Below are 20,493 nucleotides of genomic sequence, written 5' to 3' on the forward strand. Positions count from 1 at the left end.
TCGATATTGTCCTTTTCTTTTTGCTGAGGTTTGCGTGATCTGCGCAAAAGGACAGTTAACCCATTTTGGGCGGGAACCCCTTTTGGTGTTTTAAACATTGTTATAATTTAGCTATTGAAAAATAGCATATCTACAAGCTCATAGCGCGCCACCGAGTGGCGCGCTACGAGCTTGTAGGTCTGCTATTTTTTTTTAAATCGTGAAAAGGATTTAGAAGGATTTTTTAAAATTTTGAGGTCAGGCCTAAATGGGTCAAATGATAAGGGACAATATCGGTGGCACCCAACTGTACATGACCGAGTTGTTAAGAGACGTTCCCTACGAGTGACCTAGGGCTACATGAGACTGGCTAAAATGATCATCATTCGTCACAATTAGCCCTTCGCTAAGTCCCTTCCCAACCCATGCTTGTCCAATAGGCACGTTAGCAACGATGACTAAGAGAGGAGACTTGGCAAGCGTTCCTTCTCACCCATTGAGATGCATGTTAAATTACAGGATTTCTCCATATAAATAATTGATCATTTCAGTAGCAAGAGCTTCGAAATGTCTTCTAAATCTACTCAACCAGGCCTACAGTAGGCTATGCACGGGACAAATGTGCATGCTAGGGAGAAACAGTATGCAACTCAATCAATTTACGAGTTTTCATGTAATGCATGGTAAGACTATGGTGATTAGTATTATTGCCATCACCTGGGTGGCTCAGTCATGTAACTTTCCCGACATTAAGTTGTGTATGTGTTCAACAACAGTCATGCAAAATAACACTGACAGCTGTGAGGTGATGAAAGCTTGCCATCCTTAGCAACAGTTGCTAAAGCATTTTGGATTGGCATTGGACAACGCTTTTGGGGTGTGGTTTAGCGAAGGGCTAATTATTGTGATTTATTTTTCTTTCTTTCTTTCTTCTTTATTTTCATCATTGTATTAATGTCTTTATTGCTCATCTGTGTATCAGTGCTACACCTTTGGCCAAATGGTATGCACAATATGTTCTGGTTACTAACCATTGTGTAATGCTTCATTAAACAGCAAGAAGACCAGGGCGAGGTTCAACAGCTGGATAATTGCAAAGTTTTCACAATAACATAATTGGACAGCTATCTGAACTGTCTTGACGTGGTAGACCCCGCCCACAACAAAAAACACATGTGCTACCTACTATTTGACCCGGGTCCAACACGTGTAAATACAAACAAAACAAGGTGACATAAATGATGCTGATTATTTAATGATGGATGTCAGCACAGGGCAGGCTGGTATGGACACTGCAAATGAAAGGGTTAATAATGTCACATGCAGAGCTCGATGTTGGCAGATGATAACAGGATTGTAAGGGGAGGGGGGGGGGGGGAGGCTGGGTGGGTGGGGGGGTTGGGGGGAGTGCATGGTGGCCTTGAACGGCCCACACCTAAACCGCCTCGAACCGGTTGTGTGGGGGGGAGGGGGAACTTACCCTAAACTCTTCCACCTCTTCTTCCTGCAAGCGAGAGGTGTGGAAGATTGAAGCGTGGTTTTAAAAAGACAGTGTCAAAGGTCGAGGGGGACGAGGACGGGGGGGTGGTTGGGGGGGAGGGGCTATGTAGGAGTCACATGACCACAGACACACACACACAGGAAATGGTAGGAGATGGGAGGGAGGACACTAGACATTATACCGCCGCGGACATCTCTCCGTATCCGCTGGAAGTTTTACATGGCGTGAAGGAACGGTGACAACTCTGCTTTGTTTCTGTACATTCGCGGCTCCTTCGGAAGAGCGTCGTAGCGGCTAAACGATGCGTTCGGGGATGATGCGTCGATGCTCGACATAATCGTGAGTAGCGGCACGCGTGTGGAATTAAACCCCACCCAAGATCCAAATTCCAAATTAAAAAGGTAATTTCACATGCATCGCCTCCGTGTTGACTTATTATTGACCACGTATGACCGGTGTCCCCATTTTGGGCATGTCGTTGTAGGTGAGAAGCTTCAGAAATTGTGGAAATAGCTGATCCACAAGCTCACACAATACAATGTGAACTTGTAGATTGGCAATTTGTGTTGCTTTTTTTGTTTTCTAAAAAAAACTGAAAAACTTCAAATATTTACATGAAGTGGAGGCTGTCAAATCCTGCAATTTCCTTCTGCCCATTGCATGGCACCGTATATGACAGTGCTGACATAATGAAGTGACATTATTCCGGTAGAGTGTGTCAGCCCTATAATAAGGCGTCTTACTGGTTTATTTTGTATTATATAGTGGGTTAGGTGGGTTAAGTTAAGTGCTTACAAAAAGTTGACATTTCGACCTGATCTTGACAAAGGTCCTGTGAACTATATATAAAGCTGTGCGCCGATTGTGTGCCGAGCTAAAAATGGCTAAATGAATTCTGACCAGAGGAGTATATCTGGCCCACTGTGTGTGTAGAACTGTCTTCACAAAGCCCATCTGTGCGTGCAGTGTGGGGAGAGTGTCTGCAGGGGGCAGTCATGCATCATGAAGAGGGACAGACAGACACGCAGGACTTGTAGTGACGTGATTGAAAAAACAATCACCGCATTGGGCGGTTCCATCAATTCTATCTCAGCTCCGGTCAAACAGACCCCATGTCATGTCATGTCATGTGACGGACGAGGCTGAACTGAGATGACATGGACCAGTGGTTTTCAACCCTTTCCATATCAAGGCCCATGGTTTATTCTGCATTTGAACCAGGGACCGCAATTTGATGACATTTAGCCTCTCAGACCCAAGACTAAAGAATATTTTGTTATCGTTGGATATTATCTTCCGTCCACAATTCCATGCTGTATTGATGTTGGTACCATTAGGCGAGATAACAGGGAAACGTTGATCAAAATAACAATTCTTCTACATTCTCTCTAAATGTGTAGACTTCTTGTAAATTAAGTAATGCAGATTTTTAACAATAATTTAACTTTCTAACTTTCTCTCCACATAATTTAGCAGGGGTCACCTGGAACCCCGATAAGGCCCACTAGTGATCCCCGGACCACTGGTTGAAAATCACTGGTATGGACTGAGCAGGAAGGGACTAGGGATTGATTGATTGATTGATTGATTGATTGATTGATTGCCTTGACAGACACGGTGCCTGTGAAAGGATTCAGGTCCAGGCAGGGTGTTGTGGTGATGATGGCTCTGATCAGTGGTGGAAAAAAGTACTCAAATGTTTTACTTAAGTAAAAGTATCAATACTGCAATGTAGAACTACCCTGTTACAAGTAGAAGTCTGGTATTCAAAATGCACATGAGTAAAAGTACAAAAGTATTGGCATCAGAATGTACTCAAAGTACCAAAAGTAGAAAGTACTCGTTATGAAGAATGTCCCATTTAAAGTTTTCAAATGTATAAAAGAATCTTTTGAAAATAGAGTTACACAGCCGTACGGGGCCATTTGGAACCCACTCTGCGACACCAGTGGGTCTCAAAGTGTTTCCAGTGAGCCAACACACACAATAGCAGCACTCCGACTCTGTTTGACCAGAATGGAACAGAGCCTTGATTAGTATCAGCGGTAACACCTGTGAAGGAAGTAGGGAAGTTCTTTCCAAAATGGCGTGTGTGCATAGAGCCCATTGAGCATAGATATTAAATAAATAGATGCCTCATTGGCCGCTGCAGTTCGTTGGAGCGATGTGTGTTGAAGGAGGGGCGGAATAATTTACACTGGGGAAGGAAGTACGCCGGAAGTGTGGAAGGCACGTTACGTCACACTGCCACTCAAGTGATTACTGGCCAATCACAGCGCATCTTCTCCGGGACTAAGAGACCCGAACATGCGCTCTGTGACGCACGCTCATGCTTCCGCGGGGCTTCGCAAGGAACCTCGGGAAAGTTTTGCCCTCCCTTGAGCACATGCGCCCCAGAGCCGGAAAGGGCGTCTACGTTTATATGTCTATGCCATTGAGTGCATTGGTGTCAAGTCAGAGAATCAAACTTTGTTTCGACAAGAGGTACGCTGCAGCCTTCAAACTTCCTAAAATAAATCATATGCAAGTTGGCTGTGTGTGTGTGTGTGTGTGTGTGTGTGTGTGTGTGTGTGTGTGTGTGTGTGTGTGTGTGTGTGGGGTGGGGGGGTCAAGGCAAGCACACGAAAATCGATCGTCAGGAGCTTGTTTTCTTTTTATCCACCGCGAGCTAGCCAAGTCGATCGCAGCCTCGCATAGCCAGCATTCATCTGCCTTTGCAATGCATATTGCCCCCACCCTGGGCAAGACCTACGCTGAAAAGACTATCAGCGGAAGTTGCGGGATTTTAGCGGAAGTATCGCCCAAGGAAATTACGTTGATGCTTTACAAATCAGTTTACATTATCCGCGAATGAAACAAGTGTTGTGATTGGTCGGGAAAATATCGTATCCGGGGGAAATACATCTGACTGATGTTCCGGAGGATACATCCATCCGATAGCTTCTCTGCCTTACGTTGTGACCAGGCTCTTCTTTTCGCAGATAAGTGAGCCTGGGACCGAGGCTATATTGCCCCAGGCAGATTAAGTCTGGCCCCTCTTAATTGTAGGAGGATGTCACGGCCGAAGTGGTGACGAGCCAACCAGATTCGTCTGGAACCAGGGTATAACCAACCAGGCCCAGTACGCAAATATGGGGCAGGACATTGCAAAAAAGAATCTAATAGTGACTACTGGGAGGGACGAGACTATTATCCACGCAGTGATATTAGTATAGCTAGTGGATCGTACATCGTACATACAGTACAGTCTCCGGTTATCTGTTCTCCAACAGAAGGGGATAAAGCTAGTAGGGAGAGCTAAGCGGTGTGAGATGGAGGTCCTACCTCTGTCGGAACATCAGCGCGGGGTCCATGTTGGCCGAGGTCATTCGAACCACATGTCTGATCTCCTTAGCGATCATCCTCAGCTTCTCGAAGTTCACCAGACCATCCACGTTAGAGTCGTTGCCTGGGAAGTCATGCATAATACACACACACACACACACACACACACACACACAGGTGTACACACAAGCATGTGCATCCGTGCGCGCACACACACACATGGGCAGATACAGAGCCAGTGAGTATGCAATATGTCTTATCTACTGATAAGACGTATGAGTCATAAGAGTCTTCTTCACATTAATGCACAGCCCTGTTCCTGTCCTCTACTTATCATTTCACTAACTCTGCTTCTTTTGTCCTTTAGTCCCCTAGCTGGTGCTAAGGCCATCACGCGTGTCACGTCCGCTTTGAACTTGCACAATAATAGATCTCACATATCTTCCTTCCGTTCCTAACTTGGACATGTTTATAAGATAATGCCCAGAAGAAAGGGAAGTCAAAGGTTGTTGGTTGTGACGGTTGGGCTGTATGGTTATCTGAAAGCGAGCGAGGGGAAGTAAAAAAAAAAAAAAAACCTAAACTAATGGGAAAGCATTGTTGTATCTCTGATACTATAGGCTGTACAATAAGCTGATAGCAGAAGTAAAACTCCTGAGTGGGTCTGAAGTTGACCTTCTGCTTGGTACAGAGGAAGCAGGGGAAAAAAAACAAGATGTCTTCCACCTCACGCTTAACCTTTAGCTTTCCAGCTTCTTTGATTTCACAAAGAAATGCATGTGCTTTGCATACTTAAATTTATATTTTTTACATTTGAATGAGAAACTAACGCACAGTAGAGGTAGTGCTTAAAGGACTAAGGCAAGTATAGTGTTAATATAATCTACAGATCATTGTTATTTGTATTTGCTATTTTGTTGATAATATTTGGATCTTTTCTATTCATCTGTAGCTTTAATGTTTGGTGCTAATGGACAACAGTAATAAGATGTGATTTGTTTGCTGGTTAGATATGGTTATTATTAGTTAAACGCCACATTCACAGCAAGGTTTTTTTTTAGACCCAGAAATCTGTGAATTTCATTAACTCGTTAACTAACTTTGTTAGTGCCTGCATGCATTGGCTGAGTACCGCCCTCAAATTACAGGACGGCCCATATGTCATCCCTGACACTCTCTCTGTATCCTGTCCTGTGTACCATCTAATTAAACGGTCATTATTTCCGGTCAAGGGGAGCATTTGCCAAGGTGTTATATGTTAATTCTATTAAGGGCATGTTCGGAAATAGCGCACAGAGCGCACTGTGCAATGCAAACTAATAGGCGAGTGCGCTCGGGTGCGGTATTTCCGAACGCGCCCTAAGATTCCCTGAATAGATAAGAGTTCCTCTGCTGGACGCTTCTTTTCAGTAGCAAAGCAGTAGAATTAGCAAGGATAATTAGTGAATAAAACCTGCAGGGAAAAAAAGCATTTTCAAAAAAGATCAGGAAAGCGTGAAGAGTTAAAATGGCACATCTGTATTTCGTCATAGTTTTAGTCTGCAAAATCAACACTGGTGGTGTGTAGCAGCGGAGCGAGCTTCGTGCAGGAAGGTGAGGTCCTTCTTGACCACGGGGAACAGGGGGATGGTGGGAGATTGTTCCTACCTTCTTGACCACGGGGAACAGGGGGATGATGGGGGTTTGTTCCTACCTTCTGGACCACGGGGAACAGGGGGATGATGGGGGTTTGTTCCTACCTTCTTGACCACGGGGAACAGGGGGATGATGGGGGTTTGTTCCTACCTTCTTGACCACGGGGAACAGGGGGATGATGGGGGTTTGTTCCTACCTTCTTGACCACGGGGAACAGTAGGATGGTGGGGGTTTGTTCCTACCTTCTTGACCACGGGGAACAGGGGGATGGTGGGGGTTTGTTCCTACCTTCTTGACCACGGGGAACAGGGGGATGATGGGGGTTTGTTCCTATCTTCTTGACCACGGGGGAACAGGGGGATGGTGGGGGTTTGTTCCTACCTTCGTGCAGGAAGGTGAGGTCCTTCTTGACCACGGGGAACAGGGGGATGATAGGCGGCTGCATGCTCTGGCTGCTCAGCACGTTGCGGTACTTGGACATGTTCCTGGACGGGTCGAACACTTCCTGCAGGTCCGAGAACAGCTTCTCGTACTTGCTGGGCAGCTTCTCCCACGTGCTGCGCAGGCGGGCCACGGGGGCCAGGTTCAGACCACTAGGGGAGAGAGAGAGAGAGAGATTAATAAGAATAATCTTTATTGTCCCGAAGGATATTCTTCACAGTCTGTTCTACACAGTCTGTATCAAAAACAACACAGAGAACATAACACCAAGACAATGCAAAAACATGAGGTCCCCACAGTATACAGAACCATCCTATCGGCGGGGCAGTTTGTTTAATGCTGTGATGGCTGAGGGAACAAAACACCTACTGAAACAGACCTTTTTCCATGGCAAGGTTCTGTATGTTTTTCCAGATGGGTTAGATGAGGTTAAAGAAGCGATACAGGGGATGATCAGTGTAATTTCAAATAGAGGTGGCAAGTGAGTGGCAAAGTAAGTGGCAGAGTGAGTTTAACGTCATTTAATGCAATTAGATTTTTCTGTTTGGATGTACTGTATGGGTCAAGGCCAGAAAGTAGTTTTTTGCCACTAACTGAGTGAGAGAGAGAGACGAGGTAATTAACTAAAGCTAACTTCTACCACGTGCTGCGCAGGCGGGCCACCGGGGCCAGGATCACACCACTGAGCAGGAGAGGAGAGGTGGGGGGGAGGGAGGGGGGAGGTATAGAGGGGGGAGGAGAGAGAGAGAGAGAGAGAGAGACTTGCAGTTAGCTGCAATAAAAGCAATTTGGCTCTGGGTCTGCCATCTTTTAACACATCACTAATTCCTACACACACACACAGCAACACCGAGAGGAGAGGAGGGAATAAAGAACGTGAACAGAACAGACATAATGTCAGAACAGGGAACAGAGGACATGATGACATCAGGACAGTTCATCTAAAAGCAGAGAGAGAGAGAGAGAGAGAGAGAGAGAGAGAGAGAGAGAGAGAGAGAGAGAGAGAGAACGCTCCAGAACGTAACGTCACAAAACAGCTGAGGTCAGCAGCTTTTAACTGTAAGGGAGGAAATCAAATCACCACAAAACAGCTCAGAGGAACACTACAATTATCTCCTCCGATTCCCTTGCGATTAGAGCTGTGCGCACGCATGCACACACACACACACACACACACACACACACACACACACACACACACACACACACACACACACACACACACACAGTACGCAAAGAAGGGGGGGGGGTCATCAGATGTTAAGTTCCAGACTGTTCTATTACTTTCACAGAGTAGCTGAATATTAGTTTGTTCAGTAGATTGTTGCGATAACATTTAATGCTTCAACGGGGAACCGATACAGCCCTAGGAAATCTAAGAAGACAATTATGTACTTCCTGTTGTTTTGACAACAGCTGAATGTTTTCTAGCTGGTCATCTTGAACGACTCTCAAGGCTGTGTGTGTGTGTGTGTGTGTGTGTGTGTGTGTGTGTGTGTGTGTGTGTGTGTTGTAGGAGACAGGGACCAGCGGTGTCAAGAGATAATGGAACATAGTAAGTTGGCGCGTGCACACACACACGCGCGCACGCACGCACACCTCCAAGTGTGGCAAGATTTTGCAAAAACACATTATATTTGCTAATATATTATACGATTACATGTTTATATTAGTCTAAAAGTATATTAAAACTGAATGCACTTAAATAGCAGAAAAATATAAGGTTTATTAACAATACGAGCGGATGCAGCCTGGCGGCCATAACACCTTTTCAGATCAATCATTAAGGCGTTATATTTCAACCATATATTTCAGCCATGCTACATCAGAAACCTAGTCACATTTTAACTCGCTCCAGTGATTGCCTATGCCTTCTGGCTCCTTTTGCCAACTCTGAGCTGGGAAATGCTGCTTTCAGTATTGGTGCAACCAATTATTGGAATCTTTTACAACAAGAACTGAAACTGAACAACCTAGCGTCATTTGGCCATTTTAGGAACATACTTAATAATCGTGTACTACCTGTATGTAACCGTTTTAACTGATAGCCGTCAACATTTAACCGTTCAAATTGTTTGTTCTAAATTTGTTTTATTGTTTTGTATCGTTGTATCATTGTTGTTTGTGTAATCTCGGCAACATTGTAAATGAGGGTCTCCCTCAATTGATTCTCAGATAATTTAAATAAAGGATTGAATGAATGAATGAATGAAAGTTCACGGCCCAGTTCGGGGGAAAGGTTTGAAAGCACTCCACTGTACAGCACCCGGAGGTGTGTTTCACTTGAACAGTAGTTGCTCAGCAACATGCTGCTGGACACAACTAGTAGCTGTTAGGGGCCCTGGGCAGAGAGGAAGCTACAGTAGGACACAACTAGTAGCTGTTAGGGGCCCTGGGCAGAGAGGAAGCTACAGTAGGACACAACTAGTAGCTGTTAGGGGCCCTGGGCAGAGAGGAAGCTACAGTAGGACACAACTAGTAGCTGTTAGGGGCCCTGGGCAGAGAGGAAGCTACAGTAGGACACAACTAGTAGCTGTTAGGGGCCCTGGGCAGAGAGGAAGCTACAGTAGGACACAACGACTGTGGCTCAGGAGGTAGAGCAGGTCGTCCAATGATCCATGGGTCGGCGGTTCGAATCCCGGCTCCTCCTGTCTACATGTCGAAGTGTCCTTGGGCAAGACACTGAACCCCAAATTGCTCCCGATGTGCTGGTTGGTACCTTGCATGGCTTCCGCCGCAATCGGTGTATGGATGGGTGAATGTAATGCACAATCTATGTAAAGCGCCTTGGATAAAGGCGCTATATAAATGCACCATTTACCATTTACCATTTAACTAGTAGCTGTTAGGGGCCCTGGGCAGAGAGGAAGCTACAGTAGGACACAACTAGTAGCTGTTAGGGGCCCTGGGCAGAGAGGAAGCTACATGAAAGCTACGTGGCAGCGGTGGCCGAACGGATAGCGGATCGGTCTTGATACCGGAAGGTCGCCAGTTCGAATCAGCGGTCCGACACGTTAAAATTACCACCGCTGAAGTGCCCTTGAACAAGGCATTGAACCACTACGATGAAATGTGTTCTATGAGCAGGGCCTGGCTGGAAACAAGTTCTTGAGCTTAGCCCAGATACCCTGGGTAAATATAGTAATCATTTCATTTCATTTCACAGTAGGACACAACTAGTAGCTGTTAGGGGCCCTGGGCAGAGAGGAAGCTACAGTAGGACACAACTAGTAGCTGTTAGGGGCCCTGGGCAGAGAGGAAGCTACAGTAGGACACCACAACCTTTAACACAGTTTGGTGATACTGTCTGGGGGTGAACTGTGGTTGAACCCATCCTGTGTTGCTTGCAACATGAACAACTAACCCCAGATAGCCTTGCGCACTGCCATGCGTCTTTCAATGAATGTGATACATAGTTGATTGTGAAAGGGACAGTGAGTGCACACAATTCAAAGGGTATTGCAGCGGAGTTAGCTAAGCAGCTCATTGACATCATGTGTTGTTCCCTGAGTGGGTGAGACGACAACACAAGCGCTGCATGAAGTGCACTACAACAACGTTGTACCGTGAGTCCAAAACTACTGGCTGGAGCTTCACCTTCATGAACCAAAAGAGCGCCACCCTGAGACCAAACATGTCTAAAATACTGGTCTCCTCAGAGCATGCGCCTTACTGTTTTTTTTGTTGGTTTTTTTTGTGACCCAATTCTCTCAATCACTTTGTCTTTTCTTGACATCCCCTTATCCCACTTTCTCAAAAACTTTGAAATTGTTCAAAAATAGCACATCTACAAGAATTAAGTTGCGTTGCTATTTTCACTATACGGTGTACCACCCTCCAATTCTTTCCAGAAATGATGCCTCTGCTTTTCTCTCTCTCTCTCTCCCCCCCCCCCCCCCTATGGTAAATAGCACCTTTATCCAAGGCGCTTTACATAGAGTACATAGTGCATCAATTCACCCATTCACACACATTCATTCTCCGATGGCAGCGGAAACCATGCAAGGCAGAACAACCAGCACATCAGGAGCAATTCAGTATTTTAGCTGTGACGTGAGCGCGAGCACGTGAGATACTTCCGGGTCCTACTTTTGTGTCCCCATAGAGTTTTTTGTGTCCCCATAGAGTTATACTGTGACGCTCCGTCGGACTAAATCTGAGACGAAAACAACCCACGAACGTCTCATTTTACCGCTTTCCTCGCAACAACAAAGCTGCGCTGCTCTCCCAAATCTGGCTGTGACATGCCGTCTGCCCCACACGGAATACTATCGCCATTTTATTTCATTGTGTCAACTAAATCCTCATTAATGCAAACTAGATTCAACATACTCAAGCCTGCAAACATTCTAAATATGCCCCCGAAATATTTTACTGAGCAAATGGACTGTTACCACCTTCAATAATAATGATAATAATAGTCTTTATTGTCTCCACATCATATTTTTTTTTGTCATGGAAACTTGTACAAAACATTAATAATTCTACTCGAGTTGGAAGCATTGAGACCCATTTTAACCCTCAATGGCTTCCTTTCTGAAAAATAACGTCATTGTAAAAAGATTCACGCGTTTAGATATTCTATTTACAATGAGATGCTGACGGGAGCTGGTGCCACTTGGACCCGGACGTAACGTATAGCACTACAAAATGACGGCGGACTTAAATACTGAATTAGGGGTTCAGTGTCTTGCTTAAGGACACTTCGACACTAACTCTGGGGGAGCCTGGGATTGAACTGACAACCTTGCGGTTACCATCCAGCCACTCTACCCCTGAGCCACCGCCGCCGCCTCTCTCTCCCTGTCATGCTGGGAGCTGTTAGACTGCAGGGTTCCTGGGAGTCGGCTGCTTCCAGCCTGAGATGATGGTTCTAAGTGTTCCACAATAGCCTGTGGAACGGCTCATTAGACACCATTTAGTGTACCTTCAAGAAGGGTACAGAGGGAGACTTGAGCACAACGCGCACACACACACACACACGAGAGACTGAGTGCGAGAGTTTGCTTGAATGACGCGCACGCACGCACGCACGCACACACACACACACACACACACACACACACACACACACACACACACACACACACACACACACACACACACACACACACACACACACACACACACACACACACACACACACACACACACACACACACACACACACACACACACACACACACAGCTCTGTAACTCTGTACAAATGGATCCAAATGGACCCTTACAGCTCACTGTCGTAATGAAACTAGACTTGAGTATGTGTAGTTTGAGATCCCAGAGATTTATTTATTTATTGTTTAAATGGTATCAAATGGGAGGTCTGTGGCCTAATGCATATTAAACTGGGGGTCCTTGCGGAAGGGGGGGGGGGGGGGCAGGGTGTTGACAAGGCTGTGTCTCCTCCAGTCTCTCCATATGGCTGAGGAGGACAGCCTGCTGTGAGGAGAACATGGAGGTCAGACACTGCTGCACTGAACTGTCTGCTGTCTAACAGCAGAGAACACACTGTTACTGGAGCGTACCGCAGGGGGGTCTTGACCACTTAGACCCCCCGGAGTGTGTGTGCGTCCCTGTCTTAGAGAACTAGACTGTACTTGTCTCTCACCATTTTTTCCATCTAATGTTCCCGGACAGAATATCGACGCTGGTGGTTCAAGTGCTCTACCTCTGATCCACTGCCGACGCAACTTAATGAGAATATTAAGCTCCGTCCTATTCAGCAACATCACCCTGGACATTACTGCACATACTGATAGAACACACTGCCGCAGAGGGAGAGAGAGAGAGAGAGAGAGAAAGAGAGACAGACAGACAGACCAACTGAGGTCATACTCTGTCTGCTCGCACACATCAAACAGCTCTGAAGACAAGTGACTTGACACACACACACACACACACACACACACACACACACACACACACACACACACACACACACACACACACACACACACACACACACACACACACACACACACACACACACACACACACACACACACACACACACACACACACACACACACACACGTCATCCCATAAACAAGCTCCCTCCCCGTGGGTTCAAGGCCCAGCTCAATCTCACATCCATCCACGGCCACAGAGAGCAGACTGGATTAACAACAACAACAAACAATAAGTGAGCCCGTCGCCGGGTGATGTGTGTGTATGTGTGTGTGTGTGTACACCAAGAGTGTAGTAGAACTTTAGAAACAGATATTGCGAGGACAATTTTCCTTCTCCTCACGACAGAATTCACTGATTTACGGTTAAAACAAATTTTTAGTTAGGCTTACAATTAGGAAAAGATTCAGATTCAGGTTTTACGATTAGGCATTATAGAGTTTAGTTCCAGGGGTCGGGAGTTTTGTTTCAGTTGAGCGAGTGTGTCGCACACCGACGATAACGGATCTATGGAGACGCAACATGGCGCAGAAGGCGCGTCATGTCCGAAAATGCTAAAAATGGCATTCACAAAATCTCCATCCAAAATGTCGATGTCCTCACAAGTGTAGTACAACAAGTGTGTGTGTGTGTGTGTGTGTGTGTGTGTGTGTGTGTGTGTGTGTGTGTGTGTGTGTGTGTGTGTGTTGAAGGCAGACAGAAGGAGGCAGATCGAGTGCGGTCAGAGGGGAATGGGTTGATGCAATGATCTGGCAGAGAGAGAGAGAGAGAGAGACAGACAGAGACAGACAGACAGACAGACAGACCTGGAGGGGGACAGACATGGAGGGGGACAGACATGGAGGGGGACAGACTGTGGTGGTGGGGGGCTTTGTCAGACTGAACTGTTGGGGGATGCTCACATATGCAAACAAGCATAAACAGCATAAATGCAAAGCTCACATGCATGCTGCACAAATGTGCATGCAGGGGGAACAGAGTCAGACCACACACACACACACACACACACACACACACACACACACACACACACACACACACACACACACACACACACACACACACACACACACACACACACACACACACACACACACACACACACACACACACACACACACACACACACACACACACACACACACACACACACACACACACACACACACACACACACACACACACACACAGAGAATAAAGCATAAGATCATAGTCTCACGCACGCACACACACACATTTATAGAAGCAGACATGAAGACACACATGCACACATTCAGACTGTGAAATCACTTACCTGTACACGCATGCATTCACCCAACCTGCAGCCCACCAAAACACATGCGAGTGCATGCATGCACAGTTTGCACACAGTACACACACATGGACACCTACGCACGCGCACTCACACACACACACACACACACACACACACACACACACACACACACACACTCACACTCACACACACACAGTAACAGAGCAGTCCCAACCTGATGATGGCGAACATGGAGTTGAAGTTCTTGCACTCGCGGCAGTGCAGGGCGATCTTGACGAAGTGCTTGACGATCTTCATCCTCTTCAGGGCGTTGGCCTCCTTCAGGACCTCCGTGGCCACCCAGAACGTCTCCTGGTTGATCACCTCCTCAAACTGCTTCAGGTGACCGCTGCCCGTCGCTGAGTCCAGCTTGAACAGGTCGTCCACGTACCTGGAGGGGGAGGGAGAGAGAGAGGGGGTAAACAGGGTTAAATGGGCTATATGCATACACGCCATTTTGGAAAGAACTTGGGCCCCTTCCCTACTTCCTTCACAGGTGTTACCGCTGATACTAATGACGGAGCCTCTGTTCCATTCTGGTCAAACAGAGTCAGGGTGCTGCTATTGTGCATGTTGGCTCACTGGAAACACTCTGCTACACCAGTGGGTCTCAAAGTGTCCTTGAGTGGGTTCCAAATGGCCCTGTAACTCTGAGAGTAGGGTCCATTTGGGTCCATTTGTACACTCTCAGAGTTCTGAGGGTCCTTGAAATTAAAAGGTTTGAGAACCACTGGGGGCTGGCTATTTAGAGTGGGGGGCTAATGAAGTTTGTTTTACATACAGTATAGATCACTAAGCCAGTAGACTGACTAGTCAATTGGGTTTGTGGGGAGGCGGGAGCAGGGGTTCCCTCTCGAAAGACCTCGTTCGAATCCCGGGGCAGGACACGATGAAACGTACAGTTGGAGGCCATCGATGTGGTCCTTTTCTTTTTGCTGAAGTTTGCGTGATCTGCGCAAAAGGACAGTTAACCCATTTTGGGCGGGAACCCCTTTTGGTGTTTTAAACATTATGTTATAATTTAGCTATTGAAAAATAGCAGATCTACAAGCTCATAGCGCGCCACCGAGTGGCGCGCTACGAGCTTGTAGGTCTGCTATTTTTGAAAAATCGTGAAAATATTTATTTCAGAAAACTGGAGGATTTAGAAGGATTTTTAAAAATTTTGAGGTCAGGCCTAAATGGGTCAAATGATAAGGGACAATATCGGTGGCACCCAACTGTACAGATTGCGGCTTTTAGCACTCGGAATTGGGCAGCTGTACTATAGTATACTCACTCTGTGGACTCGATGTTCCTGAAGAGATCAAAGTCTCTCATGGAGAGCTGGGCGGCCACCTCCACCGTGCTGAGCTGCAGCAGCATTATGTGACTCTCCCTCAGGAGGTCCTGGGCGTCCTCGTCCGAACACAGCGTCTCCGTCTCCATGTTGTTCTTCAGGTAATACCTGCAGGAGGAGGAGGGATAGATGGGTGAAGATGTACCTGTGTCTAAAACATAACAGAAACCAAGAGAACTGTCCCAGTCAAACTGATCCTTCAAAGTTTCAGCGGAGCTTAACCCATTTTGACCTGAGATCAGATTCTAAAAATGTCTTCTACATCATGACAGTTTTCTGAAAAAGCTATGTTTCTATGTATTTTTCAAAAATAAGCTCAGCGCGCCACTTGGTGGCGCGCTATGAGCTTGTAGATCTGTTATTTTTCAATAGCTAAAGCATAACATAATGCTAACACCAAAAGGGGTTCCCGCCCAAAATGGGCTAAGCGATGGAAATAGACGCTACGTTAAGTATCCCACTTAAACTACATTCATAAATGTTTCATCTTTGTTTCAGCGATGAGAACAAGACACTATTGTGCACAAGTGAACGACGCGCGAAAACACCGACAGCAGGTTCACGGCAGATGCTTGGGGGCCGATAAAATTAAAATCCATCCGATTTATCGCAGAACCATCTCCGTCTCTTGACAAATCTTCTGCAGGGTTTACCTCGTTCACATTTCATCTAAATTGGGCACAGATGGGCTCTGGGAAAGGGAGGAACACTCACCCTTGACAGCCACTGACAGATTACAGCCTCTCTTACTCTCTTAAGCCTAGTTCAGATCAAAAAATGTGCAATGAGACCAAGCCGTCTTAATCCATTAAGAAGAAGTTCTCATACTTTCAAGATTTTTCAAAAGATTTTTTTTTAAATTGCAGATTTACAAGCTCACAAGCTTTATTTTTATACCACAGTTTTTGTAACCCATTTTTCACCCGGTGACAATTGTCTAAACTGTAATCCTGGGCACTACTCTCCCTCTAGCTGCCAGCATGGGGAGAGCCCCGAACTGAGCTCATGCTTCCTTCATGAGGAGTTAACAGACCACTTCTTATCACCTGACAGGGGGGAGTTTCCCCGATAGGACGTAGCGTGTGGAAGGAACACATTATTCCAAACAGTTCCCGTCTGGCCAGGGGGAGGCAGTATAGAGACCACGATTACCGCATGTTTTTTTGTGTGACGGTACCTACCCTAGGGCAGGGGTTCTCAACGTTTTTGGCCGGGGACCCCCGGAAATGATTTGGCAATGTCTCGGGACCCCCGCCCCGCCCCCTCCCGACCCCCAATATAAATTGACTTCTACAATAACCTTAACCCATTTTGGGCGGGAACCCCTTTTGGTGTTTTAAGCATTATGTTATAATTTAGCTATTGAAAAATAGCAGATCTACAAGCTCATAGCGCGCCACCGAGTGGCGCGCTACGAGCTTGTAGATCTGCTATTTTTGAAAAATCGTGAAAATAAGATTTAAAAAACCCCCTTTTTTTTTTTTTTTTTTTTTGAAAATAATTTGGGGACCCCCTAAAATAATTTGGCGACCCCCCGAGGGGTCGCGACCCACGGGTTGAGAACCCCTGCCCTAGGGAACACGGAGAGAACATGCAAACTCCACACAGAAAGGCCCTCTCGCCAACCCCGCCTAGGGGTACTTTCCCGGTTTTATATAAGTGAAGTCCCATTTATACTTAATCGCATAATGGTGTCGTGTGCCGGGAACCGCAGAGTGCCGACCAACACAAGATGCGTGGTATACATTTCAGCGTTAGAATGTTGTGGAGACAAATTGCAGTGGCCTGGATAACCCTATAGGTGTGATCTTCCATACTGTGCAGCTTGCTCTGGGAGTGCATCCAACAGGGGGTCATTTCTCATAGCGCATAATGTGTTGCTGTGCATTTATAAATATAAATCTAATGTATGCTTCGCTTTCCTGCCATCCACCCCCTCCCTATATGGCTCCTAATGGAGCACTAATGTGCCCATCCCTGGTACACACAGCATATGTCAAGTGGGCCATAAGTTGTCAGAGTGCCAACTCTCTCTCTCTCTCTCTCTCTCTCTCTCTCTCTCTAGACACAACTGGAAGGAGAGGTGGAGACGAGAGGATTAATGACACAGTGAATAGAACTATGGAACTGGCCCAGGGTGAGAGCACTGGAACTATGCCACTGTAACGGACTCCAAGTCAGAAAGGCACTCGTGCGCGTGCGTGCATGCGTATGTGTGTGTGTGAGCTTGGGGAAATCCCCTGGTTTTGGCAGCTTGTATAAATCGTGGTGCTGTGGGCATGACTATTCCCTGCCAGATTCACTACAGACAGAGAGAGAGAGAGAGAGAGAGAGAGAGAGAGAGAGAGAGAGAGAGAGAGAGAGAGAGAGAGAGAGAGAGAGAGAGATTGTATGTCTGTATGTCTTGATGAATTTAATACACAGGACCACTTTTGGCATTATTGTATAACTGTACCTCTGAGTTACTGTACTGCTGTCACGATCACACATTTAAGTTGACGATTAATTGTCTTACAAATAATTGCGATTCATGATGTAATCATGTTTTTGGTGTTGAACATTGGTGTAAATTAAAACAAATTATTCAGATTGCCTTTGAGGCCTCAAATTCACTAATTGCATAGGGAAGATATGTCAAATAACTTAAATAGTGGTGCTTGTTGGCGAGGTTTAATCATGTTGAACTGAATACAGCTGCTCGTTGGCGAGGTATAATCATGTTGAACTGAATACAGGTGCTCGTTGGCGAGGTATAATCATGTTGAACTGAACACAGGTGCTCGTTGGCGAGGCATAATCATGTTGAACTGAATACAGGTGCTCGTTGGCGAGGTATAATCATGTTGAACTGAACACAGGTGCTCGTTGGCGAGGCATAATCATGTTGAACTGAATACAGCTGCTCGTTGGCGAGGTATAATCATGTTGAACTGAATACAGGTGCTCGTTGGCGAGGTATAATCATGTTGAACTGAACACAGGTGCTCGTTGGCGAGGCATAATCATGTTGAACTGAATACAGGTGCTCGTTGGCGAGGCATAATCATGTTGAACTGAATACAGGTGCTCGTTGGCGAGGTATAATCATGTTGAACTGAACACAGGTGCTCGTTGGCGAGGTATAATCATGTTGAACTGAATACAGGTGCTCGTAAAGAAGAGGATCCAAGGCACTCTGTTCCAGTGAGGTGAAAAAGCCTTTATTGTAAGCTTTAAGGCATGGCAAAGTTCATTACACAAAAGGGAGGACCATCAGCCTTCGTCAGGGTCCCATGGGACCCTAAGGCTGATTGCCGAAACGATTATATATTATTATGTAATAATTGTGTCTGTGTGTACGTGCGTGCGTGCGTGCGAGCATGTGCATGCCTGCACGTGCACACACACATGAATAATTCCTGCCGTGCCGTGCCGTCTGCAGGGCTCCAGTCAGAGGATGAAATATTCATGCTAACCTAGTTGGGATGAGTCTGATGTGCTACCTACCTACCGCACGCAGGAGACCAGGAGAAGTGGGAGGACAGGGGGGAGAGATTTACTTTTTATCCCACGATTTTGTAACCCATGCCAATTATCTAATGTAATCCTGGGCTCTATACATTCCCTCTGCCAACCTGGAGAGAGCAACGGACTGACCTCATACTTCCTTCTATGCATGAGGAGTCCAAGCTGCTTCTGTTCACCTGACAGGGGGGAGTTTTCCCGGTTGGACATAGCACGTGGAAAGAACACGTTATTCCAACCAGTTCCTTTGCCCTCCATCAGGCGCCAGGGGAGGAGGCAGTATAGAGCACAAGATTACTGCATGTTTTTTGTGTGAGGGTACCTATACCCTAGGGAGAACATGCAAAGTCCACACAGAAAGGCCCTTTCGCCAACCCCACCTAGGGTATGGGCGTCCCATCTCCCCTAATATAAAGCAGGGGTCAAAGTTACTAGGGGGGTCCTGCCCTAAACGTCCTGCCTTTCCCTCTCTGCCACATCTATCAGCCTAGCTTCTATGTCGGTACAGGAAAAGAAAGGAGAGGAGGCTGATGGAGTGATGATGTAGCCTCAAAGGAGAGGAGGCTGATGGAGTGATGATGTAGCCTCAAAGAGAGGAGGCTGATGGAGTGATGATGTAGCCTAAGGAGAGGAGGCTGATGGAGTGATGATGTAGCCTCAAAGAGAGGAGGCTGATGGAGTGATGATGTAGCCTAAGGAGAGGAGGCTGATGGAGTGATGTAGCCTCAAGGAGAGGAGGCTGATGGAGTGATGATGTAGCCTCAAAGGAGAGGAGGCTGATGGAGTGATGATGTAGCCTCAAAGGAGAGGAGGCTGATGGAGTGATGATGTAGCCTCAAAGAGAGGAGGCTGATGGAGTGATGATGTAGCCTAAGGAGAGGAGGCTGATGGAGTGATGTAGCCTCAAGGAGAGGAGGCTGATGGAGTGATGATGTAGCCTCAAAGGAGAGGAGGCTGATGGAGTGATGATGTAGCCTCAAGGAGAGGAGGCTGATGGAGTGATGATGTAGCCTCAAGGAGAGGAGGCTGATGGAGTGATGATGTAGCCTCAAGGAGAGGAGGCTGATGGAGTGATGATGTAGCCTCAAGGAGAGGAGGCTGATGGAGTGATGATGTAGCCTCAAGGAGAGGAGGCTGATGGAGTGATGATGTAGCCTCAAGGAGAGGAGGCTGATGGAGTGATGATGTAGCCTAAGGAGAGGAGGCTGATGGAGTGATGATGTAGCCTCAAAGGAGAGGAGGCTGATGGAGTGATGATGTAGCCTCAAAGGAGAGGAGGCTGATGGAGTGATGATGTAGCCTCAAAGGAGAGGAGGCTGATGGAGTGATGATGTAGCCTCAAGGAGAGGAGGCTGATGGAGTGATGATGTAGCCTCAAGGAGAGGAGGCTGATGGAGTGATGATGTAGCCTCAAGGTCTATTCATACTCCAGTATGTCGAGGTAGCTTATCACCGCGGTGTAGTTTTCTAAAGGTTAGAAAACTACATTACGTCACTCGCCGCGGTGACCGACGATGTGTCTACTGTCCGACAAGTCCTTACACTCTG

The 20,493-nt window shown here is 46.6% G+C and overlaps 1 protein-coding gene across 1 annotated transcript in view; it reads right to left on the reverse strand.

Moving 5' to 3' along the window:
- LOC306928769 (rap guanine nucleotide exchange factor 6-like) overlaps positions 1-20,493 on the reverse strand; it is a gene marked incomplete at its 5' end in the record, with an annotated part of 97,359 nt that overhangs the window by 26,764 nt on the left and 50,102 nt on the right. Inside the window, 4 exons of the mRNA XM_079509041.1 lie at positions 4,805-4,928; positions 6,821-7,032; positions 14,278-14,493; positions 15,382-15,549. Of these exons, the coding sequence (XP_079365167.1) occupies positions 4,805-4,928; positions 6,821-7,032; positions 14,278-14,493; positions 15,382-15,549 (720 nt within the window). The remainder of the gene's footprint in view (positions 1-4,804; positions 4,929-6,820; positions 7,033-14,277; positions 14,494-15,381; positions 15,550-20,493) is intronic.

This window comes from Electrona antarctica (genome assembly GCF_951216825.1).
Source record: "Electrona antarctica genome assembly, chromosome: 8".
NCBI lineage: Eukaryota > Metazoa > Chordata > Actinopteri > Myctophiformes > Myctophidae > Electrona > Electrona antarctica.